Source organism: Tursiops truncatus, chromosome 9 (genome assembly GCF_011762595.2).
Source record: "Tursiops truncatus isolate mTurTru1 chromosome 9, mTurTru1.mat.Y, whole genome shotgun sequence".
NCBI classification, from domain to species: Eukaryota; Metazoa; Chordata; class Mammalia; order Artiodactyla; family Delphinidae; genus Tursiops; species Tursiops truncatus.
Window position 1 is genome coordinate 89,773,853 of NC_047042.1, and position 20,162 is coordinate 89,794,014.

Consider the following 20,162-nt stretch of genomic DNA (forward strand, 5'->3'; position numbering starts at 1 on the left):
CTTTGGGAACAAATACGTATTTCGCTAACATCTTTGTATCAGCCATGCACCAGAATGATTTCTACAGACTGTACCCACTGTGATGTTGTCAGATGAGTGATGTTGGAGGAGGAGTGACTCCATCACTGAAGAGGTGCCTTTCACTCCTTACTCTATTTTAGCAAAGCAAACGTCACGGGTGGAAGTTAAGAGAAGGGAGAAATCAGTGTGGGTTGAGTAGACAGAGGCGGCTTCGTGGAAATGGGGCTTGAATGCAGTATTGAAAGATGGGTGAGATTTACGTAAGTCGAGTGGGGAAAGGAAACCTTTACAGGCAGGGAGAGGAACATGGGCAAACTCAGAGGCAGGAATAAGCTTTGTACGAGGGAGAAGACAGTCATGAGACAGGCACGAGCAGTGTACCCACTATGAGCCGTGACGTTGTCAATTACAATTAACTGTCACCTGTCACTCTCAACTCGGTCTGAAGTTTCTGGCACTGGGTACCCAGCCCGTAAACACTTGTAGAATAAATGAATGAAGACATGTCCATCAAAATAAATATCACGAAACAGAAGTGGTCCTAGCTGGAATTTTGTCTCAGTTTCCCCCCCCCATAATCATGATGGAAAACAGTGATCCTTCTACTCCAATTTCATGACTTTTGCATACCTTTCTTCTCTCCAGACCAGAAAAAGAAACAGCTACTAACTTGGGGACTGCCACTGATTTGGGAACAACTTTAATCCCATTAAATATCTATTCACAGACATTCTGCAGTATTAAATGTTCTCACTGGAGAATATAAAAGAGGAAGAACTGTAAAGGTCATCTGGTTCAGCCCTGAGACTTTGGAGCAAACTCTCCTACAGCAGTCTTCATGTTCTGTGTCGTCACTGCCTTCCTTGCAATGCCTTCCAATATCAGCCCCCAAATGTCCATCCATGTCTGCCAGCAGGAGGTCCTGAATTTGCAGGATGGCTTTGGTTTTAAATAGACTATTGCACTGTCCCCATACGTTGTGATGGTTTCACAGCAGCCATTTTCACCCTCAAATCTGTCTTGGTTTAGACAATATGGTCATGCTTTACAAGCACACAGACATTTATAACATGCGCTCTGAGTCTCAGTTGAGAAAACAGACACACACACGCACCCCCATCCATCCTTATTTCCATTCTTACCCAACGCATGCCCTTTGGTGCGCTCATGCCTGTCTCGTGATTCCCTTCTCCCTCGTACAAAGCTTGTTCCTGCCTCTGAGTTTGCCCATGTTCCTCTCCCTGCCTGTAAAGGTTTCCTTTCCCCACTCGACTTACGTAAATCTAACCCATCTTTCAATACTGCTTTCAAGCCCCATTTCCACGAAGCCGCCTCTGTCTACTCAACCCACACTGATTTCTCCCTTCTCCCTTCTCTTAACTTCCACCCGTGACATTTGCTTTGCTAAAATAGAGTAAGGAGTGAAAGGCACCTCTTCAGTGATGGAGTCACTCCTCCTCCAAGCACTCTGCCTGCATTCTGTTTAGGAGCCAGCAGGTAGCACCTGGTTATGGTAATCTGGTCCCAAACCCAACAGGTTGGCTTTCTTCAAAGGTGATTCTTTAAAGAAATGAGAATATATAATCTATTTACACATGGTATTTTTTTTTCTTATGAAACTGTGTTCAATACTAAGAAAGCTGCAAATAAAACATTTAAACTGGAGGCTGTCTTGGAGATCTCCTTGCCTAACCTCTTACCCAAAGCAGAGGTGCACCCCCCCTTTAAGCATCCTTGAAAGATGGCCACCCAACGTATTCATAAACACTTCCTTTGAGCCCATCTCTCCAGGCACCTTGTTCCCCTGTTGGTTGTCCAAGCCCTGATTGTTAAAGTTCTTCCTTATAATACAGTATTTGTCAAAGTTAAGTTTGTGGACCATCTGTACCATGATTATTTGAGGCGATTGTTAAAAATCACAGGTTCCCAAATCTAACTCCAGACCTACTGAATCAGCATTTGGAGCAAGGATTTAAAAAGTAATCTACCTTGTTAACAGGTTTTCCAGGTGACATCTATTATACCAAAGTGTAAGATCGACTGTTAGAGTCAGTGGATTCTCTATCTAGAACTTACTTCTACCTTCCTAACAGGGGAGAGCAAGACACCTCCCTTTTCTTTCCAGTGTTCATTGCAGCACTATTTACAATAGCCAAGACATGGAAGCAACCTAAATGTCCATTGACAGACAAATGGATCAAGTAGATGTGGTATATATATACATACATACACACACATATACATACAATGGAATATTACTCAGCCATAAAAAAGAATGAAATAATGCCATTTGCAGCAACATGGATGGATCTAGAGATTATCATACTAAGTGAAGTAAGTCAGACAAAGACAAATATCATATGATATCACTTATATGTGGAATCTAGAAAGAAAATGATACAAATGAACTTATTTACAAAACAAAAATAGATTTACAGACTTTGAAAACAAACTTATGGGCACCAAAGGGGAAACCTGGCAAGGAGGGATAAATTAGGAGTTTTGGATTAACATACACACACTACTATATATAAAATAGATAATCAACAAGGACCTACTGTATTGCACAGGGAACTCTACTCAATATTCTGTAATAACCTATATGGGAAAAGAATCCAAAAAAGAATAGATACATATATATGTATAAATGAATCACTTTGCTGTACACCTGAAACTAACACAACATTGTAAATGAACTATACTCCAATATAAAATAAAAAATTAAATTAAAAAAACATACTTTCCTTTTCTTCATGGCAGCTCTTCTAATGCTGGAAGATGTCAGTTCTCTCTCCTTTCTCTCATTAATACTCTTTTGCAACCCCGGTTATTTCGCTCTTCCTTCTACTACAAAGTTCCCCACCCTGAACCAAGTTAAGCACACTCTCCTGGGTCTTCCCTTTGCCAGCGTCCTTCCCAAAACATGATGCCAGAATGAAGTGGAGAGAGTGAGTTAGATTTCTAACGCTTTTACTACATAGTGATAATTTTGTGAAGTATATCAACTTACACTCCCACCAGCTGACAATGAGAAGACGAATTTTGGTCTAAACTAGCCAGCAGGTATTACCATTTTGTAAATCTTTAACAGGCACACAACGTTGCCTCCTCATAGCTGTTTCAATTTGAGTGCCTTTGTTTATATTTTTCATACATATATTGGCCAGCGGTAGTTCTTTTGTGAATTGTCTGCTCTTGTCCTTTCTGGGTCCCCCCTGCCCCCTTTGAATTCATTATGCCTATGGCTGTGGCAAGTAAGTCCTTTCAATGCATTATCTCATCTAACCCTCAAAACAACATTCCTTCCACTTTACAGGTAAAAAAAACTGAGCCTTCAGGAGCTTATAATGAGGAAACACAGGTCTTCAGCTTCCTCACCGCTTTATGCCTTCATTTAATCCATGTTTTTTGGAGGAGAGACCTTCCTCCTCCAGATACTTTGTAAAGTGAGTTAAGAAAGCCAAGTATTTGGGATGAAATTATGAGGAAGATTCAAAAGAACACTAGAAATTTTTGTAATTCTATTACCTCCTTACATCTCCCAAATATTTCCTTTCTTTGTTACTTTTCCTGGCATAGAGGTAATAGTGACCGAGTTAGAATCAATTAGTGGGTAGCAATGCTATTTACCGATACAAGGTTTAAGGCGGATGTAGGTACCTGTTCATATTTTTGCCAAGAGAGGTAACATGTGGCTGACTCTAAAAGAGTGTCAGAAAAGGATCAAAGAGAGTAATCTGGAAATAAGGTAGAACTCCATAACAAATTACAGTCCATCAGTTGACAGCAGCATCAGTAGATAATAGTTCAAAAGTATGTACACAAGAAGGACTGGCTTTCATTTTTTCCATTTTATATTATCAAGACCAGTGTTTACACAATTAACTAAGATCCAAATGTTAATTCATCATTTATAGCATTTTAGTCTAAACAGCTGAGCTTCTCTTGGTTTTGGTTAATTTAATCAAATTTCATGAAATTATACTTTAATTGAAAATACATATGCATAAAGTTGAAATGATATTTAAATCAACTGAATTTACAACCAGATTAAAAGAAATGCAAACAACGAAGTACAGATCTGAATCAGAAGCAAACTTAATTTAATCCTCCTTCATTTTTCTACCTTGAAGGTGGCCAACAACCAAAGGTCAGGAGTTCTCAATGCCACATAGTGATAACACTGAGATTCAAATCCAAGTTTCCTGACTTGAAATTGAGAGCCTGTACAACTGAGTCTTCAACTGACATTTAACTATCCCACCCTCACTCAAACAAACCCTGGTCCTCCAAACCCTAATAAAGTTTTCCAAACAAGACCTATAAACTAGGCATCAAAACACCTAATGCAATTTTAAAAAATCTTGGCTCCCCAGCTTTGTGATTCCAGGCAGCCTAATAAAAGTCCCTTGGGGCTATTCTTCTATAGACGTTGGCAGAAACTCAATTTCTTCCTTATTTGTTATTCATAGAAACATATTCATTCGTAATTCCTAGGTTCTACATTTTGCCCCAAATCCTCTTTCACGTTATAAACAAACATAACAAAAAAGAAAATAATTATTAGGTCAATTATGATGCCCATTTCCCCAAAATAAGAAAGAATACAACTTTTCTTTCTTCTTTACTATTGTTAGTTTCCCATTACCCTCTTTTTTATTTTATTATTATTATATATATATATTTTTTGCAGTACGCGGGCCTCTCACTGTCGTGGCCTCTCTCGTTGCAGAGCACAGGCTCCGGACGCGCAGGTCCAGCGGCCATGGCTCACGGGCCCAGCCGCTCCGCGGCATGTGGGATCTTCCCGGACCGGGGCACAAACCCATGTCCCCTACATCGGCAGGAGGACTCTCAACCACTGCACCACCAGAGAAGCCCCCATTACTCTCTTTTTGAACCATAATTTTTAACTACACAAAAATTTTAAGTTCAGTTTCTCAATACTAAAATTTAGTTCCTCCCAACTTACAGCCTGGCAACCATGCTCTTTTCATGGAACACAAAGAAGATTTAACATTTAAACGTTGTTCCAAATACGGACAAAGCAAATTTTAGAAAGCTATGCTCTGATGGAGTTGACTGTTGATCACTTATATAGTTTCTAGAATTTTCTCATCTGGAGCCTAGTCTGAATTATTTGTGAGCCTACACCCACCACCAGACCAGTGTTTGCACCCATCTCTACCTTCACCCACCAGTAATGTCGTCCACCACACATGCTCCCCTACGAAGGAGAGCCTTCTCCCACAGAGACCCTTCCTCCACCCACGGGTCTCTCCCCACAGGACACGGCTCCGTCTGCAAGCATTGCCGTCATGCACACTCACCCTCTCCCCCACCCCCAAACACACTAACAAAACCCAACACTGGTTATCATCACAAAGTAGCACATTATCCCAAGGTTCGACCTGCAGAATCAAGAAAAAACCTAAAACCATTCAACTGACCCCTTAAAAGCCATGCTAACTTGATAAACTGTCAACTGCCTCACAGGGACAGGCTCTTTCAAAGCTTTCCTTGGAAATTCAGGCGTGGTGATCCCCGCTGCCTTCAGACTCAACTACCCGCAAGGCTCCCCCCAGGAAGGCCAGAGCACAGGGGTCCCGGGCGCACACTCACTGCAAATCTGACTTGGCAGTTCTCCTCCCCCAGGTAGCACAGGTCTCCCGAGACGTTGGTCTCCAGCCACAGGTGCTCTCCATTCACGGCATTTTCCTGGAAGGAAAAGACCCACCTGACTTCAGTTTTCTTTTCAGGCATAAAGGGACGGGGTGGAGGGGGGCAGATCTCAAATTTAGATTTTGGATGCAAGACAGTTAGTGAACCCAAATTGTCTAAACGCTTCTCATTTTACCCCTGAAAATACCGCTGAAATTGGTCCTACCAAAATTCTAGAAACGGAAAAAGGTATTTGGAAAAACTGTGAGCAATAATTAATTAATATGTTAAGTCCAAAGATGCGTTTACCCATGGATGTGGTCATCTTTGAAATATGTAACAAATGAGGGGCAAAAAACTCTCAAGGTAGTCAATCTAAGGCCTTATTCATCCAGGCCCACTGCAGAGTTCATGACAATTGAGGCCAAAATTCTATTAAAAGTCGACTCTCCTTAGCAAATTAGCTAAGGAGGAGAGTAGTATTAAAGTACTTTAAAGGCTGCTTGAAAATACATTCATATCAGTAACGGATAAATTATACTTCTAAACCAGGAGCTTCTTATAACTTAGTTTTAAGTCGCTGTGTAGTCAAAGCATAATAAATTACTAATTCAAACATTTCACCAGCTCAATAGGGCCCTCGTCCAATTCTAAATTCTTCAAATTGAATGATTTCCCTGCTTCTAAAAATATTCACATACCTCCAGTGGCAAACAGAGAATAGCTGTAGGTTTGGAACCCTAAAAGTCTTCAGATCATGATGGATGAGAACAAGATAAAAAATAAATTAGTTAATTAAAAGGCATTTCTTTGCCAGGTATCCTAAAGAAATCCAGCTCCACAAACTAAAATATTCTACTACTGGGAACTTATCATCCAGATTTAACTTATAACCATTTATAGAATTAAATCTCTTTTCATTCTTTTATTCTCTAATTCATTCAATAAACATTCCACACACCTGGTGCCAGGCACTGGGTTAGTGTGCAGTAAAATCTACCAGAGAACATGGAAACTAAACACATAATCATAGCAGCAAATACTACAGAAACGTACTACAGCAAAAATCCCACCAACTCTTTTAAAAAGTGAAGTACAAAATGTTGCAGTGGGGAGAAAGTCAAAAATCCTTGATAATACCAATCTAGGCAGGCCCAAAATTAAGTCCCAGTAGGCCAAGTAAGGTGGGCAGGAGCAAGTAAGCCCAGGGAGTCAGAGACTTGCAAGACATCAGTAACTCACTGGGCTGGCAGGCTTCATCCACGCTGGGCCAAGCGGATTGTCCCTGCACACTGGAGACCCTCTACGAGCACTCAGAAGCTTGCTGATAAGGATTCAGGCACGGCAGGAGTGCTAGCATGAGCTAACCTCACTCCTGAGTGGGGATCTGATTAGAAAGCCCGACATCAGTAAGAGAAGAGGGAAAGAAAAAGGTGGGGGCTTCCTGCCACAGTGGCTCGAGCACACTCGTTCTCAAATTTAATTGCTCATTACAATGAGCTGATGGGTTTTGAAGAACACCTGGCTACCAGCCCATCCCCAGAAAGTGTGCTTTAACTAGTCTGAAGTTTTTAGCAAATATTTGCAGCTGTAAGAATGGAGATACCACTTACTGAAATTCAGGGAGAAGATTACAGTAAGAGCAGATTTAGGGAGTAAGCCGAGTTCAGGTTTTTGTTTTATTTTATTTTCCATTGAGTTATAATTAACATTTAATATATTAGTTTCAGGTGTACAACACAGTGATTCTATAGTTTTATACATTATGAAATGATCAGCGCAATGAGTTCAGTGTTGAGGATGTAAAATTCTGAGATGCTTATTAGACCTTCAAGTGGAGATGTTGAGAGGGCAATTTTTATGAGTCTGAAGTTCAAAGAAGAGGTATGTACTGTATGAATAATTTGGGAGGCAACCGTTAATTGATGGCACCTAAAGCCATAAGAACTGAATGCAAAAACCTAAGCTCTGAGTACTGAGCTGTGGAACATTCCAATACTTAGAGTTTGGGGATATAGGAAAGATCCAGCAAAGGGGACTGGGATGGAGTGGCCACTGGGGTACAAGGAAAACAAAAAAGAGTATAACGTTTCCAGGAAGAAAGTGCACCTAGAAGGTCTGTGTCAAAAGCTGAAGAACTGGCCATTGGATTTCACCATGTGAACATGTGAAGTCACTGATGACCTTGACAAAAGTACCAACAGCAGGATGAGAAGGAAGAAAGCCTGATGGAATGGGGTTCAAGAAATAATATTACTGACTCTAGTTTCAAAATGTGTATGAAACCCAATTAATTCTCACCACATCTACTGTTACCACCCAATCCTCCATCATCTCTGGCTTGGAATATTCCCAATAGCCCCCTAACTGGTGTCTCTGCTCTACTCTTGTCTCCCCATGGTCTGTTCTCCACAGAGCAACCAAAATAATTACCTTAAAATGTAAATCTAATCAGGGACTTCCCTGGTGGCGCCGTGGTTAAGAATCCATCTGCCAGTGCAGGGGACACAGATTCCATCTCTGATCCAGGAAGATCCCACATGCCGTGGAGCAACTAAGCCCGTGCACCACAACTACTGCGTCTGGGCTCTGGAGACCATGAGCCACAACTACTGAGCCCATGCGCCGCAGCTACTGAAGCCCATGCGCCTAGAGCCTGTGCTCCACAACAAGAGAAGCCACCTCAATGAGAAGCCGGCGCACCGCAACAAAGAGTAGCCCCCGCTCGCCACAACTAGAGAAAGCCCGCGCGCAGCAACGAAGACCCAACGCAGCCAAACAACAACAAAGAAAGTAAATCTAATCAAATCGCTCATCTGCTCATAACTCTTCAATGGCTATCCATGTACTCGGAAGAGTGCAAAGTCCTCACTTACCTCGTCCCTGGGAGCCTCTCTGACTTCCTCTCCTGTCTCTCCGCGATCTCGTTTCCCTGCCCAGCTACCTCATCTTCTCTCTCTCTCCCTCTCAGTCGCTGACCTGCCATTACACTGGTCTCGTATTTCCCAAGCAGACTAAGGAAGCTCTCATCTCAGGTCCATTGAATTTGCTGCTCCCTTGACTAAAAATTGCTTACACGAGACACCTGCACTGTGCATTTCTCATTTCATTTAGATCTCTGTTCAAATGTCCCCACATCAAAGACTGTTGACCACGTATTCTGTTTACTGTATCCAAACTTCCTATTCTTCTTCATTCTGACTTACGTGGGTAATTTCTATTTACCTTTTGGTTACCAGATCAAGTGTTATTTTCTCAAAGAAGCCATCACGGACCCCAAAATCGAAGTCATTTTGTTAGTTACTCTCATAAAACCATGTTTCCCTCCCATCATTCATTGGCATGATTATTTGATTCATGTTTCCCTCTTATGCTAGATTCTAAGCTTCATATGGACATTAAATGTCCAGCACTTAACTTAGCACCTGGCAAATAGTAGGTGATAAATAAATTTGGGGAACTGAAAAGATGAGATTAAGAATCAGTGAACGAATCACATTCTTGTTATATGCAATTCCAAGGAGTAGAAAGGATAATTTGTTTTTTAATCTGTCCATAAGTTTGGAGTCATAAACTGTGAGAAGTAAACATGGATGCCTAAGAGACACGACGGTCTTTCAAAATCATGAAAGAAACAGAGGCATGCAAGAAAAAAAACAGTCATGCAAGGAAAACATGAAACATACCTTTTCTTAGACTACATTTTCCCCATGCCTCATCCTTTTCCTGTACATCTGTCTTGTCTGACGCATCAGAAGGAAGTAACCTTACGCAAAGAGAGGTCTGGCCTTTGCCCTCAACTATAGGAAGGTAATCTCTCTAAGTGCCTGGAATGTCTTGCCTGATAAGAGTATCTTTGTTTACATGGGGACCTTGGGCCATGCCAAATATTCTAAAATAGCAGTGACTTATGGTGAGACATATATCAGCTCATCCTCCAGAGGGGCTAGGGGCTAAAGTCAACCATGCAGGTGGTTAACTGTGTCTACATGACCAAGCTCCGACTAAAACTCTGGGTACCGAGTTTCAGATGAGCTTCCTTGGTTGGCAATATGCCATATGTATAGTTGCACCATGGTTGCTGGGAGAGGTTATCTCTGTCATAAATCCACCGGGAGAGGACAACCGGAAGCTCCTTGTGTAGAAATGTCCTGGACTTTGCACCATGCACCTCTTTCCTTGGCTGGTTTGAGCCTGTATCCTTTCACTATAATAGGCCATAAATGTGAGTACAGCAGCTTTCAGTAAATTCTGTGAGTCCTTCTGATGAATTATTGAACTTGAGTGTGGTCTTGGGGATTCCGGAACCTGCAAGTGAGTATGATCTTGGGAACTCCTGAATTCAGCTGGGTGGCATTCACACATGAATAGAAAAATAAACTGTTGTGGTTTTCTTCTTACACTTCTGATAAATCCTTATCCAGTTCAAGAGTAATAAACATGAGCTTTGGAGTCAGAGAGACTTGCTACCTACTAGCTCTATGACCTAGGGTCTCTCTAGCTTCCCTAGACCTCAGTTTACTCACCACTAAAACTGTAATAATAATTGTACTTCCCTCACAAGATCACAATGATGTTTAAATGTGAAAATGAATAATGTTCAATGCCTTGCCCACAATGAGAAGTTAATAGGTGTTAATATAGTTCTTTTTTTAAAAAATTATTTATTTATTTTTGGCTGCGTTGGGTCTTCGTTGCTGCGCGCAGGCTTTCTCTAGTTGCGGCGAGCGGGGGCTACTCTTCGTTGCGGTGCGCGGGCTTCTCATTGCAATGGATTCTCTTGTTGCGGAGCACGGGCTCTAGGCACGCGGGCTTCAGTAGTTGTGGCACGTGGGCTCAGTAGTCGCAGCGCACGGGCTTAGTTGCTCCGCGGCATGTGGGATCTTCCCGGACCAGGGCTCGAACCCGTGTCCCCTGCATTGGCAGGTGGATTCTTGACCACTGCGCCACCAGGGGATTCCCTCAATATAGTTCTTATTATCGTTGTGGTTAGTCACCAGTTTTCGTTCTTCCTTCCTAATCCATAGATGTTGGTATTATCCAACATCTATTTCTCTCCTGGGTCTTTGTAGTCAAGACTGCTAGCCATTCACCAAAATCATTTTTCTCTTCTTCCTGAGCACACAGCTAGACCTTGTTACCCAGACTCGCTTGTGATTGGATGTGGCCATGTGACCCAGTTCTAACCAATGGCACGTGAGCAGGAGTGACATGTACTATTTTCAGACTTGGCCCACTAAAACCTCCCTCCCTTTTCCCATACTGGATACCTGGGAAGTTGGCCTTTGGGATGATTTTAGAAGGCTTCTAACGATGCTGTAAGAGCAACTGTCACTCCAGGTCACTGAATAACTATGTGGAACAGAGCTCACCCGCCACCCAACCTGAAACAGTCCTGGTCTGTTACACAAGTGAGAAATAAAGTTCTCTTGTATTGAGCCATTACGTGATGATTTTATTTATTGCAGCCTAGCCCACCCCAACTAACACAGGCCTCTTCTCTTTGCTCACGGCTTTGTCTGCATTTCCTTTCATTGCCTACATTTACCCCCAAGTTACCTACCATACACTGAACAGCATGTCTAATCTCTGAGTCCTGGTTTCTTCTGCTCTGAATTCTACTTCTGACATTCTCTCTGATATTTCACACTGCTGTAAAATTAACTCCCTTAAAACATAGCTGTGATTATGCCTCTCTCTTGCTTAGGAGGCCAAAAAAAAAAAAATCCCTATTATTTATAAAACAAAATCTAAACTTAATCCCACGTACTAGACCTTCCATTAATGGTACCAATCTGTCTTTCTTATTCACCTTCCCACATTCTATTCTTTTGTCACTCTTCTCTAAATATAGTCATATTTTCCTTTTCTGTGCCATATTTTTTTTATTTATTCCATTCTCCACACCCAGGTACCTCTTTCTCTCTTCTTTACACATTCATCTTGAAATACCATCTCAAACAGTATATAACGCAGAGTATCCGTCTGTGCCAGACAGAAAAAATAGTTCCGTTTCAAAATGAAGATAACATTTCTTCTGTATTAGTGAGTGTTGAAACAAGTCTCTGTAGGTATACATAGATTTATATAGATCAACCTATCTATAGATAGATCTAGCTACCTAAGAGCAGAGACCCACCTATGTAGATACAGATAGGATTTCTTGCTCTCAAGTTCTACCTGAAGTCCTAGTAATAAATAGTTATAGGTAAAAAGACACAAGTTGTGGAGAGGGAGTGTTATAGACTGAATGACACTTACAGATAGAGTACGCTGACACCAGAAGCAAATGATCTACACAAAATGAAGACTTGCTTGTAAAAAATGTTTTGAAACAATAAGACAATCATAAATATGTATCAAATGTAAATATCCTTACAAATTCAGAAAGGGAAACAAAAATCTGGACTGTCTCCCTCTAAAAATCTGCAAGGTAATAATAGGTGAAATCTGTCTCAGATGGTTTAGATATGTTGTCCAGTAAGCATATGGCAACGGAGCGCTTGAAATGTGATTAGCGCTAATTGAGATGTGCTGTCAGTGTAAAATTCACAGCAGATTTTGAAGACTGACTTAGTCTGAAAAAAGAATGTGAACCATATATTGATGGTTCATATATATATCATATATTCATCATATATATATAAAGAATGTGAACATTGTTGAAACAGCAATATTTTTATATATTTGGTTAAACAAAATATAATATTAAAATTAATTTTACCTATGTCTTTTCACTTTTTAATGTGGCCACTAAAAGTTAGGCTTTGTTTATGGCTCATATATATTTCTGTTCAACAGTGTTAGTTTAGATAATCACTTACTAAGAGGCAAAAGATTAGACCTAGGTACTTCTCACCGACCTGTGAAGTTGTAAGAGTCTATGATTTCTCCCAGCAGCCAATGTGATTTAATTTAAAATTCTCACAATTTTAGAAACTAAAAGATTAGTGAGGGTGCATGAAAACATGCTAGATATGTCCCACTATTAACATGGCTGACCAGGTCAGGACCTTTACTAATTTATAGTCGGTTATCTCCTCCTGCTCTGCTTAGCAATCTGATATCTTGATTAAATGGACAATGTTTTTTGAAATGAGGATGGAAGTGGAGAAAGATATCGGGGTGTGAGTCATTACTGGTGATGACACCCAAACCTGAAGTTAAAAAGCAAAGGCCAAGAGCTTGTAAGGAAGGCACAGGTCTGCTTGGACCTGCCATCTGAAACAAGACTAAAATGAGAGCAGGCACATGTGCATACAGATACACACACACACACACACACACACACACACCTGCCTCCTCCTGCCTTTTCATTCAAGGTTTCCAAAGATAAAATGACCTAGTTTCATAACCCCATTTAAACCAATCCCACATGAAGACTCTGCTTCCCTCATCTTGTCTCTGAACCAAACAGTGAGGCAGGGAACCCACTGTGCTATGTTTTACCTGCCCAGAAGGAAGCACTCCTTTTCTTAGCATCATCAACCAGAGGGAAGAAAAGGTGGTCTGGATTTAGGATGTGGGTTTGTTTCTGTTGAGGCTCTGTTTTCCACAGCCCTCAGCCTTGGAGGAAATTTTCCAACAAGGAAGGCAAAAATGAATTGAAATCAAGGATGCTATGTCGAAAACCAACATGCTTTTTAAGAAAGATCTTGGTGGCTTTTCTACCATTGCTTTGAGAGTTGTTCAGGCAGTGTAATGGGCAAAAGCAAATTACAGAACAGAGGACACAGTGAAGATCCACATCCTATGTTCTCTGCTCTAACTCTAAAAACAGGGAAGAAATCTCCACGTCCAAATTAAGTCTCCGTTGCATGGGAGGCATGTGACATTTAAGAAAAGACACACATTATCTGTGCAACAGACTCACTTCGAAGTGGGCTAACTCGCTCTAAACTGGAAGCTTGGATTCCAGCCCAGGAGATGAGACTATTTTTCCTTTTTGAGCATTACTCCCTTCCTTTCTAGCAATTTAGCTTGTTTTCCCCAAAACTGGCTTGGCTGACGTTCATGGCATGGTGTCAAAGGGAGAGCCCCTGTAGGTTGTCACCATGAAAGGGAAGAGAGGATACCATTGGGAGGAATGAGAAGATCAAAAACTGTGTGTGCTTTAAGTCTTAAAACAATGCACTAGATTAGGAAGGAAACTTAAAAAGTTGGGCTTCCCTGGTGGCACAGTGGTTAAGAACCCGCCTGCCAATGCAGGGGACACGGGCTCGAGCCCTGGTCCTGGAAGATCCCACATGCCGTGGAGCAACTAAGCCTGTGCGCCACAACTACTGAGCCTGTGCTCTAGAGCCCGTGAGCCACAACTACTGAGCCCGTGTGCCACAATTACTGAAGTCGGCGCACCTAGAGCCCGTGCTCTGCAACAAGAAGCCACTGCAGTGAGAAGCCCGCGCACCGCAACGAAGAGTAGCCCCTGCTCGCCGCAACTAGAGAAATCCTGCGTGCAGCAACGAAGACCCAACACAGCCAAAAATTAAAAAAAAATTTTTTCTAAAGATTGATAATTTTAATGCATTTAGTCCAGAAAAGTGGGCTGATAGAAGGAGAGCAGTGGTCACGCTGCTTTTTTATAGAGAAGCAGACAAGGGAGTAGAATGATAGACAAGAAAGAGAATGGTAGTAGGTCAAGCCAGAGGACTAGTCTTATAGTTTAAACAGAACAAAGAAAACCGTGGTTTAGCTTCTTGAACAAGCAGGCAAACTAAAGTAACATAAATGAACTTGGTGTAAAGCACTTAGGTTAGGAAAAGCCAAAAATTTAGAAACAAGGGCTAGTCTCAGCAAAAAAAAAAAGTCATTGAAATGTTTTTAACAATCTGCTTCTTCCTCTCTTCTGAGAAAAATCTTTTACATGATTGTCTTAAGGAAGTATCGGGCTGGCTTCTGTTTGCTAACAGCAATGTTAGCCCACAATTACAGGTGTTTTTTTCCTGAGTCACATCTTACAACTCCTTCCACATCAGATCTCTAAATAAGCCCTGAGATGGAGTGTCTTCAGAGAAGGCTTTCCATTTTACCTCCGCTGTTAAACATCCCCAAAGTGTTTCCTGCCACCATGATAATTCATCAGGCCACCAGGACAGGGTAGCCATAATCAAAGGGGCTGAAGGATTAAAGATCAGCTACGCACCCCGGCCGTACTTCCTATTTGCTCTTCCTGAACTGTGTACTGCAGTTCACCCACCACTAGCCAAAAATACCACTGTGATGAAATATTAGAGTATATACCTCTCTACAGGAATCAGAAAAATAATACCTTCTAGTCAAGCTTTGGCTCAGGAAGGAAAATTCTTTCTAAGAGCATTTTCTGGTAACTCTTTCCAACATCAAATGGGGATGGAGGCGTCCTTCCTCACAACCCCAGTGACGCTCTCTGTACCCCTCTACGCTAGCTGTTGCTGCCCTGTATTTTAGCTGTCAATGTCCCTTCTGCCCATGGCATTCTAAGCTTCTTGAAGGCAGAAACCATATCTTCCTCACCTCAGAATCCTAAGGAACTAACACAGGTTCTAGAACAAAGCAGGTACTCAACAAATGGTGATCAATCAACCAATTCGTCAATTACTTTATTTCTGAATACAAAACCTGCCGGCTGTACCGTTTACAAAGAACTTTCACGCTCATTGCCCCCATTTGATCTTAACAACAGCCCTGAAGTCCCCCTTAGGGAGGGGTCACCATTGTCCCCCTCTACCGATGAGGACCCTGAGGCGGAAAGAAATCAAGTGACTTGACTAATATCACAAAAGGGGCAGAGAAATGATTTAATGGATGTTTCTATCTAAATGATATAAACTCTCTCTCATTAGAATCTTGCATCTCAGATAGGATCCTACTACTTTGGATCAGAGGATTTGGAACACCATGGATATTAAACTAACTTTTTGGGGTCCCTGTAACACACTCTCATCATTGGCCCATGCACATCCCTTTTTTATTTAATTTACCTGTTTGTTTATATATTTAATTCTTTTTTAAATTATGTAAGCACTACTGTAAATATATTCCACACTCTCTTATGGTTTAAGAGTTTATTAACTAACTGTCCTGGAATAAAGGGAAATTCGAGGAGAGGAACAGTCTTCCTGAACACCAACTCAACATACACAGGTGCTACTGGAGCACTCTTGGACTCCATCAAGGAAGAAGTTGCATTCCAATTCAATTCAGTCTTTTGCCAGGTACTTCATACACTGCATACATTGGTATGTGTCCAGAGTATAAAATAAGGATGTTAGTAAGTGTGTTCTTGGGAAAGAGGGAGAAATATTATAGTATTAAAGGACATTAAATCATAGCCTATGTGCTAAAAATAAAATTGAGTTTAAAAATTCCTCTCCTTCCCCCCACCCTGCCATAGCCTTTCTTATGGGAGGAAAAGAACACGGATTATTCCCTCTGTTCACCTCAGCCAGAAATGCTAAACAAGATTCATCATTAAGACCAGACTGGCAGAATCTCAGAGCAGCCCTCCTCTAGCTTCATACTGTTCCTTACATTCCTTCAGAAAGAGACAAGGCCTTTCAGTCCACAGTTAAAAGTGTCTTTAGCCAAGAACTTGACTCACCGAAGACTCTCAGTAAAAGCAATTCACACGGCAATCTTCAAGGTTAACAGTTTTTGTACGTCTTTCGGGTAAAACATTAACATCAGCTAATATACAGCAGATGCAAACTTTTATGTATAGAATGGATAAATAACAAGTTCCTACTGTATAGTGCAGGGAACTATATTCAATATTCTGTGATAAGCCATAATGGAAAAGAATATGATAAAGAATGTATATATATGTATAACTGAATCACTTTGCTGTACAGTAGAAATTAACATGACACTGTAAATCAAGTATACTTCAATAAAATAATTTTTTTTTAAAAAAACAGCTAATATACCCACCCCGCTGATATGAGACCCATCTACCTTTGGGTTAGGGGAGGAAGTATAGCAAACAGGAGAACATGGAGTGCCTGGAATGTAAAGTGACGTCATCCTCTCGCAGGAAAAGAAGAAAAAAAAGAAAAAGAAAAAAAAGGACCAATAAAGAAAAAGCAGCTTGAGCTAAGGAAATCAAACTTGGACTTTGTGATGTCGCTAAGAGTAAACTCTATTCATCATCAACGTGGCAGGGACCAATAAAGCATGTGCACAGAGGTACTTTTTATCTCACAGCTGCAAACCCAGGCAATAGTGCTTCAAAGGATTCATGAGGTTTTTATTTTAGTTTTCAATACGTCTGACTTCATATAAAGGAGCTATGTTCTTAGGAATCTGGAAATGGAGCCAGGGCTTAGATACCCAAAGATGGATCAGTGAACAATATTGAAAATGATTAAGTCTTGTTGGTAGCTACAGGAATCGTGAGGATGAGAGAGACGCACATGCAATGGAATGGTGTTGAAATGAAACAGCCGACACCTACACTCCAGTCCAGAGTCGCTCTGGGCTCCTTCGCTGGCCCGTTTGCCACAGGAATGCTGAGGGGATGTGCAGGGGCCAGGTGCTGCAGGCCCGCCCGGGAGATTGCTTTCCTGCAGCAAGAAGAAACACAAAGGAAAACCAACATCAGAAGGTAATACAGAGCTAAACAGTTCCCGTGGGGTAGAAACAATGCCTGAATTAGTCTTCCACACGTGAAGACCTTTGCAAATGTACTGGAATATATCTCTCTAAAGCGCATGGTGAAGACAGAGGGTGGCAGGTCTCAAAAGACAGGGAGACTGAGGGGACCACCTTAGGGTGATATCGCTTCAGGACCAGGAATTAAAATGTAAGCCCCTATTCAGGGCAGAGGGCGGAATGCAGGTCTCTGTGTTTACAGAAAAGGACCTAAGGCTGGGGTGGTCCCAAATCTTAGACAATTTTAAAGCTACCAGAGACTAAGCAAGAAAAGCAGGCTAATGAGGTTTTCGACTGAAATTCCTCCATTTCCCATCAAAGAGCTCTCCAAGCTGGCTCCCGCCCCAAATTCAGTCTTATGCATCTCAAGAACATCCTCCCTTACCCTTGCAGAGGAATTCTACACATGGCCTGAGGTTCTAAATGGGAAAAGACCGATTTGCATCCTCGAAATCGCACACGCTGAAAGACCAATATCTTACCAAGGTCCGTGGTAAGAAAAATCCAAAACACATTGGTTGGATTTTAGGTTTGTTGAGTGTAACGTAACAGAATTTGGGTCAGAAAGGAGTGAATGAATCAGGGGAGGTTGAGAAAGTCAGGCCTGACACTGGTCTGCAAAGGTAAGAAATCAGAGGAGCTGCTTTAGCAAAGCAAACATGACTGTTGCTGAGCAAGGGGAAGGGAGGAGATAAGAGCCTAGTGGAGAAAGTGAGGACAGCAAGATAAAGGAGGAAAGCAGGGATCACCCACGGAGAGCTTGTGGTACCATCAGGAATAACAGAAGCCCAACTTCTGAAAAGCTCCACCAAAAATGTCGGCAGGGCTTCCCTGGTGGCGCAGAGGTTGAGAGTCCGCCTGCTGATGCAGGGGACGCGGGTTCGTGCCCTGGTCCGGGAAGATCCCATGTGCTGCAGAGCGGTTGGGCCCATGAGCCGTGGCCGCTGAGCCTGCGCGTCTGGAGCCTGTGCTCCGCAGCGGGAGAGAGGCCACAGCAGTGGCCCGCATACCACCAAAAAAAAAAAAGTCAGACAATGGTCTCAAGTTTAAACGGGAGTGCTGATTTGTGGATTAACTAAGTGGCTCCCTGGACGGGAGAGAAGCGTTCCTCTCCGGGAGGGTCCACATGTGCTCTGAGAATGACCTGAACGAGAATCAGGCGAGCCTTTGTGATGCTGCAGCTCTGAGTCCCGAGTGGGTCTGAGCCGGGTGTGGGGGGCAGCAATCTGCGCTTACACATGCTTCCCAGGTGCTTCCTTCTGTCGCTAAAGTCTTCACGCTGCTCTACGGGAGTGCAAAAATATTTTAATCTAAAACGGAACCAGAGGATATGAAATGGAGAGTCTCACACATGTGCCCTCAGGCAAACGAAACGTAAGAACTAAGAGATTGATTTCCAGTAAATGCCTGATCTACAGGAGACAGAAACTTATCCCTCAAACCATGAACATTTGCCAAGAGTCTCTCCCCATCCTCAAACCAATGAACTTGCTGCTTGGATTCTGGCTGGACTCTCCCCTCTTTGCTCTCTTTGACCATAAGAACAGTTCGTCCGAAACTATCAGCAGATTCGCCCATAGCTTACTATAGGTTGCGTGTCCCACATTGCACTGCTATTCCCATATAAACTCAATTTCTGGTCATTTGAGCTTGCTTCAGTTTACTTCTTTATTTAGGTTGACAGAGCAAGACAGGGGCCACTAACTACCCCAGGCCTATCAAGGCGGGGGAGCCAGAAGGAAAGCACCGGCCACTTCATTACCTACTTCACTTGCATTAGCTCTCTGCAGCCTGTCTCATAGGAGGTACACACTGCAGTAAGAACCTGCCATCTCTGACACTACACCTGCAGAAGCACCAAGTCCCCAGGGAGGCCCAGATGCTCATACAGAGGAACAAGGCTACACACAGACAGTGAGATGGGGAGAGGCAGGCAGTGATGGCCAAATGTATGGTGAATCCCATCATAACCCAGCAGAATCCAAGCTTTGTTGGACTCTAGAAGACAGATGATCTCCCTGTACTGTTCACTGATCTCTACAAATTCCACCCATTGGTGCAATTTGTAAAGGTGAACAAGATGAACAGCAGAACCAAAACCCAAGGGAAGTCTGGGTAGAACCCAGAAGAGAATCCAGGATGTATAGCCAGTAATCAAGGATCAAGTGTGTCTGAGAGTTCAGCAAGTGTCCAGCCTTCTTCCCCTTCCTCGTCCCCTTCCCCTTCGCTTCTTCTTTCTTCTTCTCCTTCTCCTTCTCCTTCTGCCCCTCAGTCCAATGTATATTCCATTTTGTTGAGCCATAAGGAAAGAACACTGGAAGATTCTTCTTCTCCTCCTTCTCCTTCTTCTTTTTTCCTCTCTTTCTCTACACAGGAAGTCCCAGAAACACTGGATAGGTCCTTCAGTAATTGGAAGTGATCATATCAAGCTTGCCAGTAGCCTATATTCAGAAGCTCCCAGTACTGGGCAGCAAGGCAATGTACTTGTTTTATATAATCCCACAAAGAGTCATCACAGGCTATGTAGGCCTTTAATGAAGACAGTCTGATGACACCATATTTTTTTCCCTCACTTTCATCAAGGCAAATAATTAACAACATCAATTTTCGCCCTTCACTCCAAAATATATTCCATTTTCTTGAGCCAAAGGAAAGAACACCAGAAGATTCTTATACGGTGAGCCTTCACCCCCTGGGCATTTTTTTCTCCACCCGAGTTCAAAGAACTTCTTTAGCATTTTTCATTAGTACTTTTCTCTGGCTTTGAAGGATCCTGTACCGTGATTCTGAGCCACAGTTTTTATCACAAGAAAGCCAGATCTCTGTGGAGTCTGAATCTACAGGTTTCACTT

At 42.2% G+C, this 20,162-nt stretch overlaps 1 protein-coding gene across 1 annotated transcript in view; it reads right to left on the reverse strand.

Moving 5' to 3' along the window:
* DGKI (diacylglycerol kinase iota) overlaps positions 1–20,162 on the reverse strand; it is a 456,496-nt gene that overhangs the window by 278,989 nt on the left and 157,345 nt on the right. Inside the window, exons 2-3 of the mRNA XM_073809968.1 lie at positions 17,114–17,222; positions 5,644–5,739 (exon numbers count right to left, since the gene is read on the reverse strand). Coding sequence (XP_073666069.1) covers positions 5,644–5,739; positions 17,114–17,222 — 205 coding nt within the window. The remainder of the gene's footprint in view (positions 1–5,643; positions 5,740–17,113; positions 17,223–20,162) is intronic.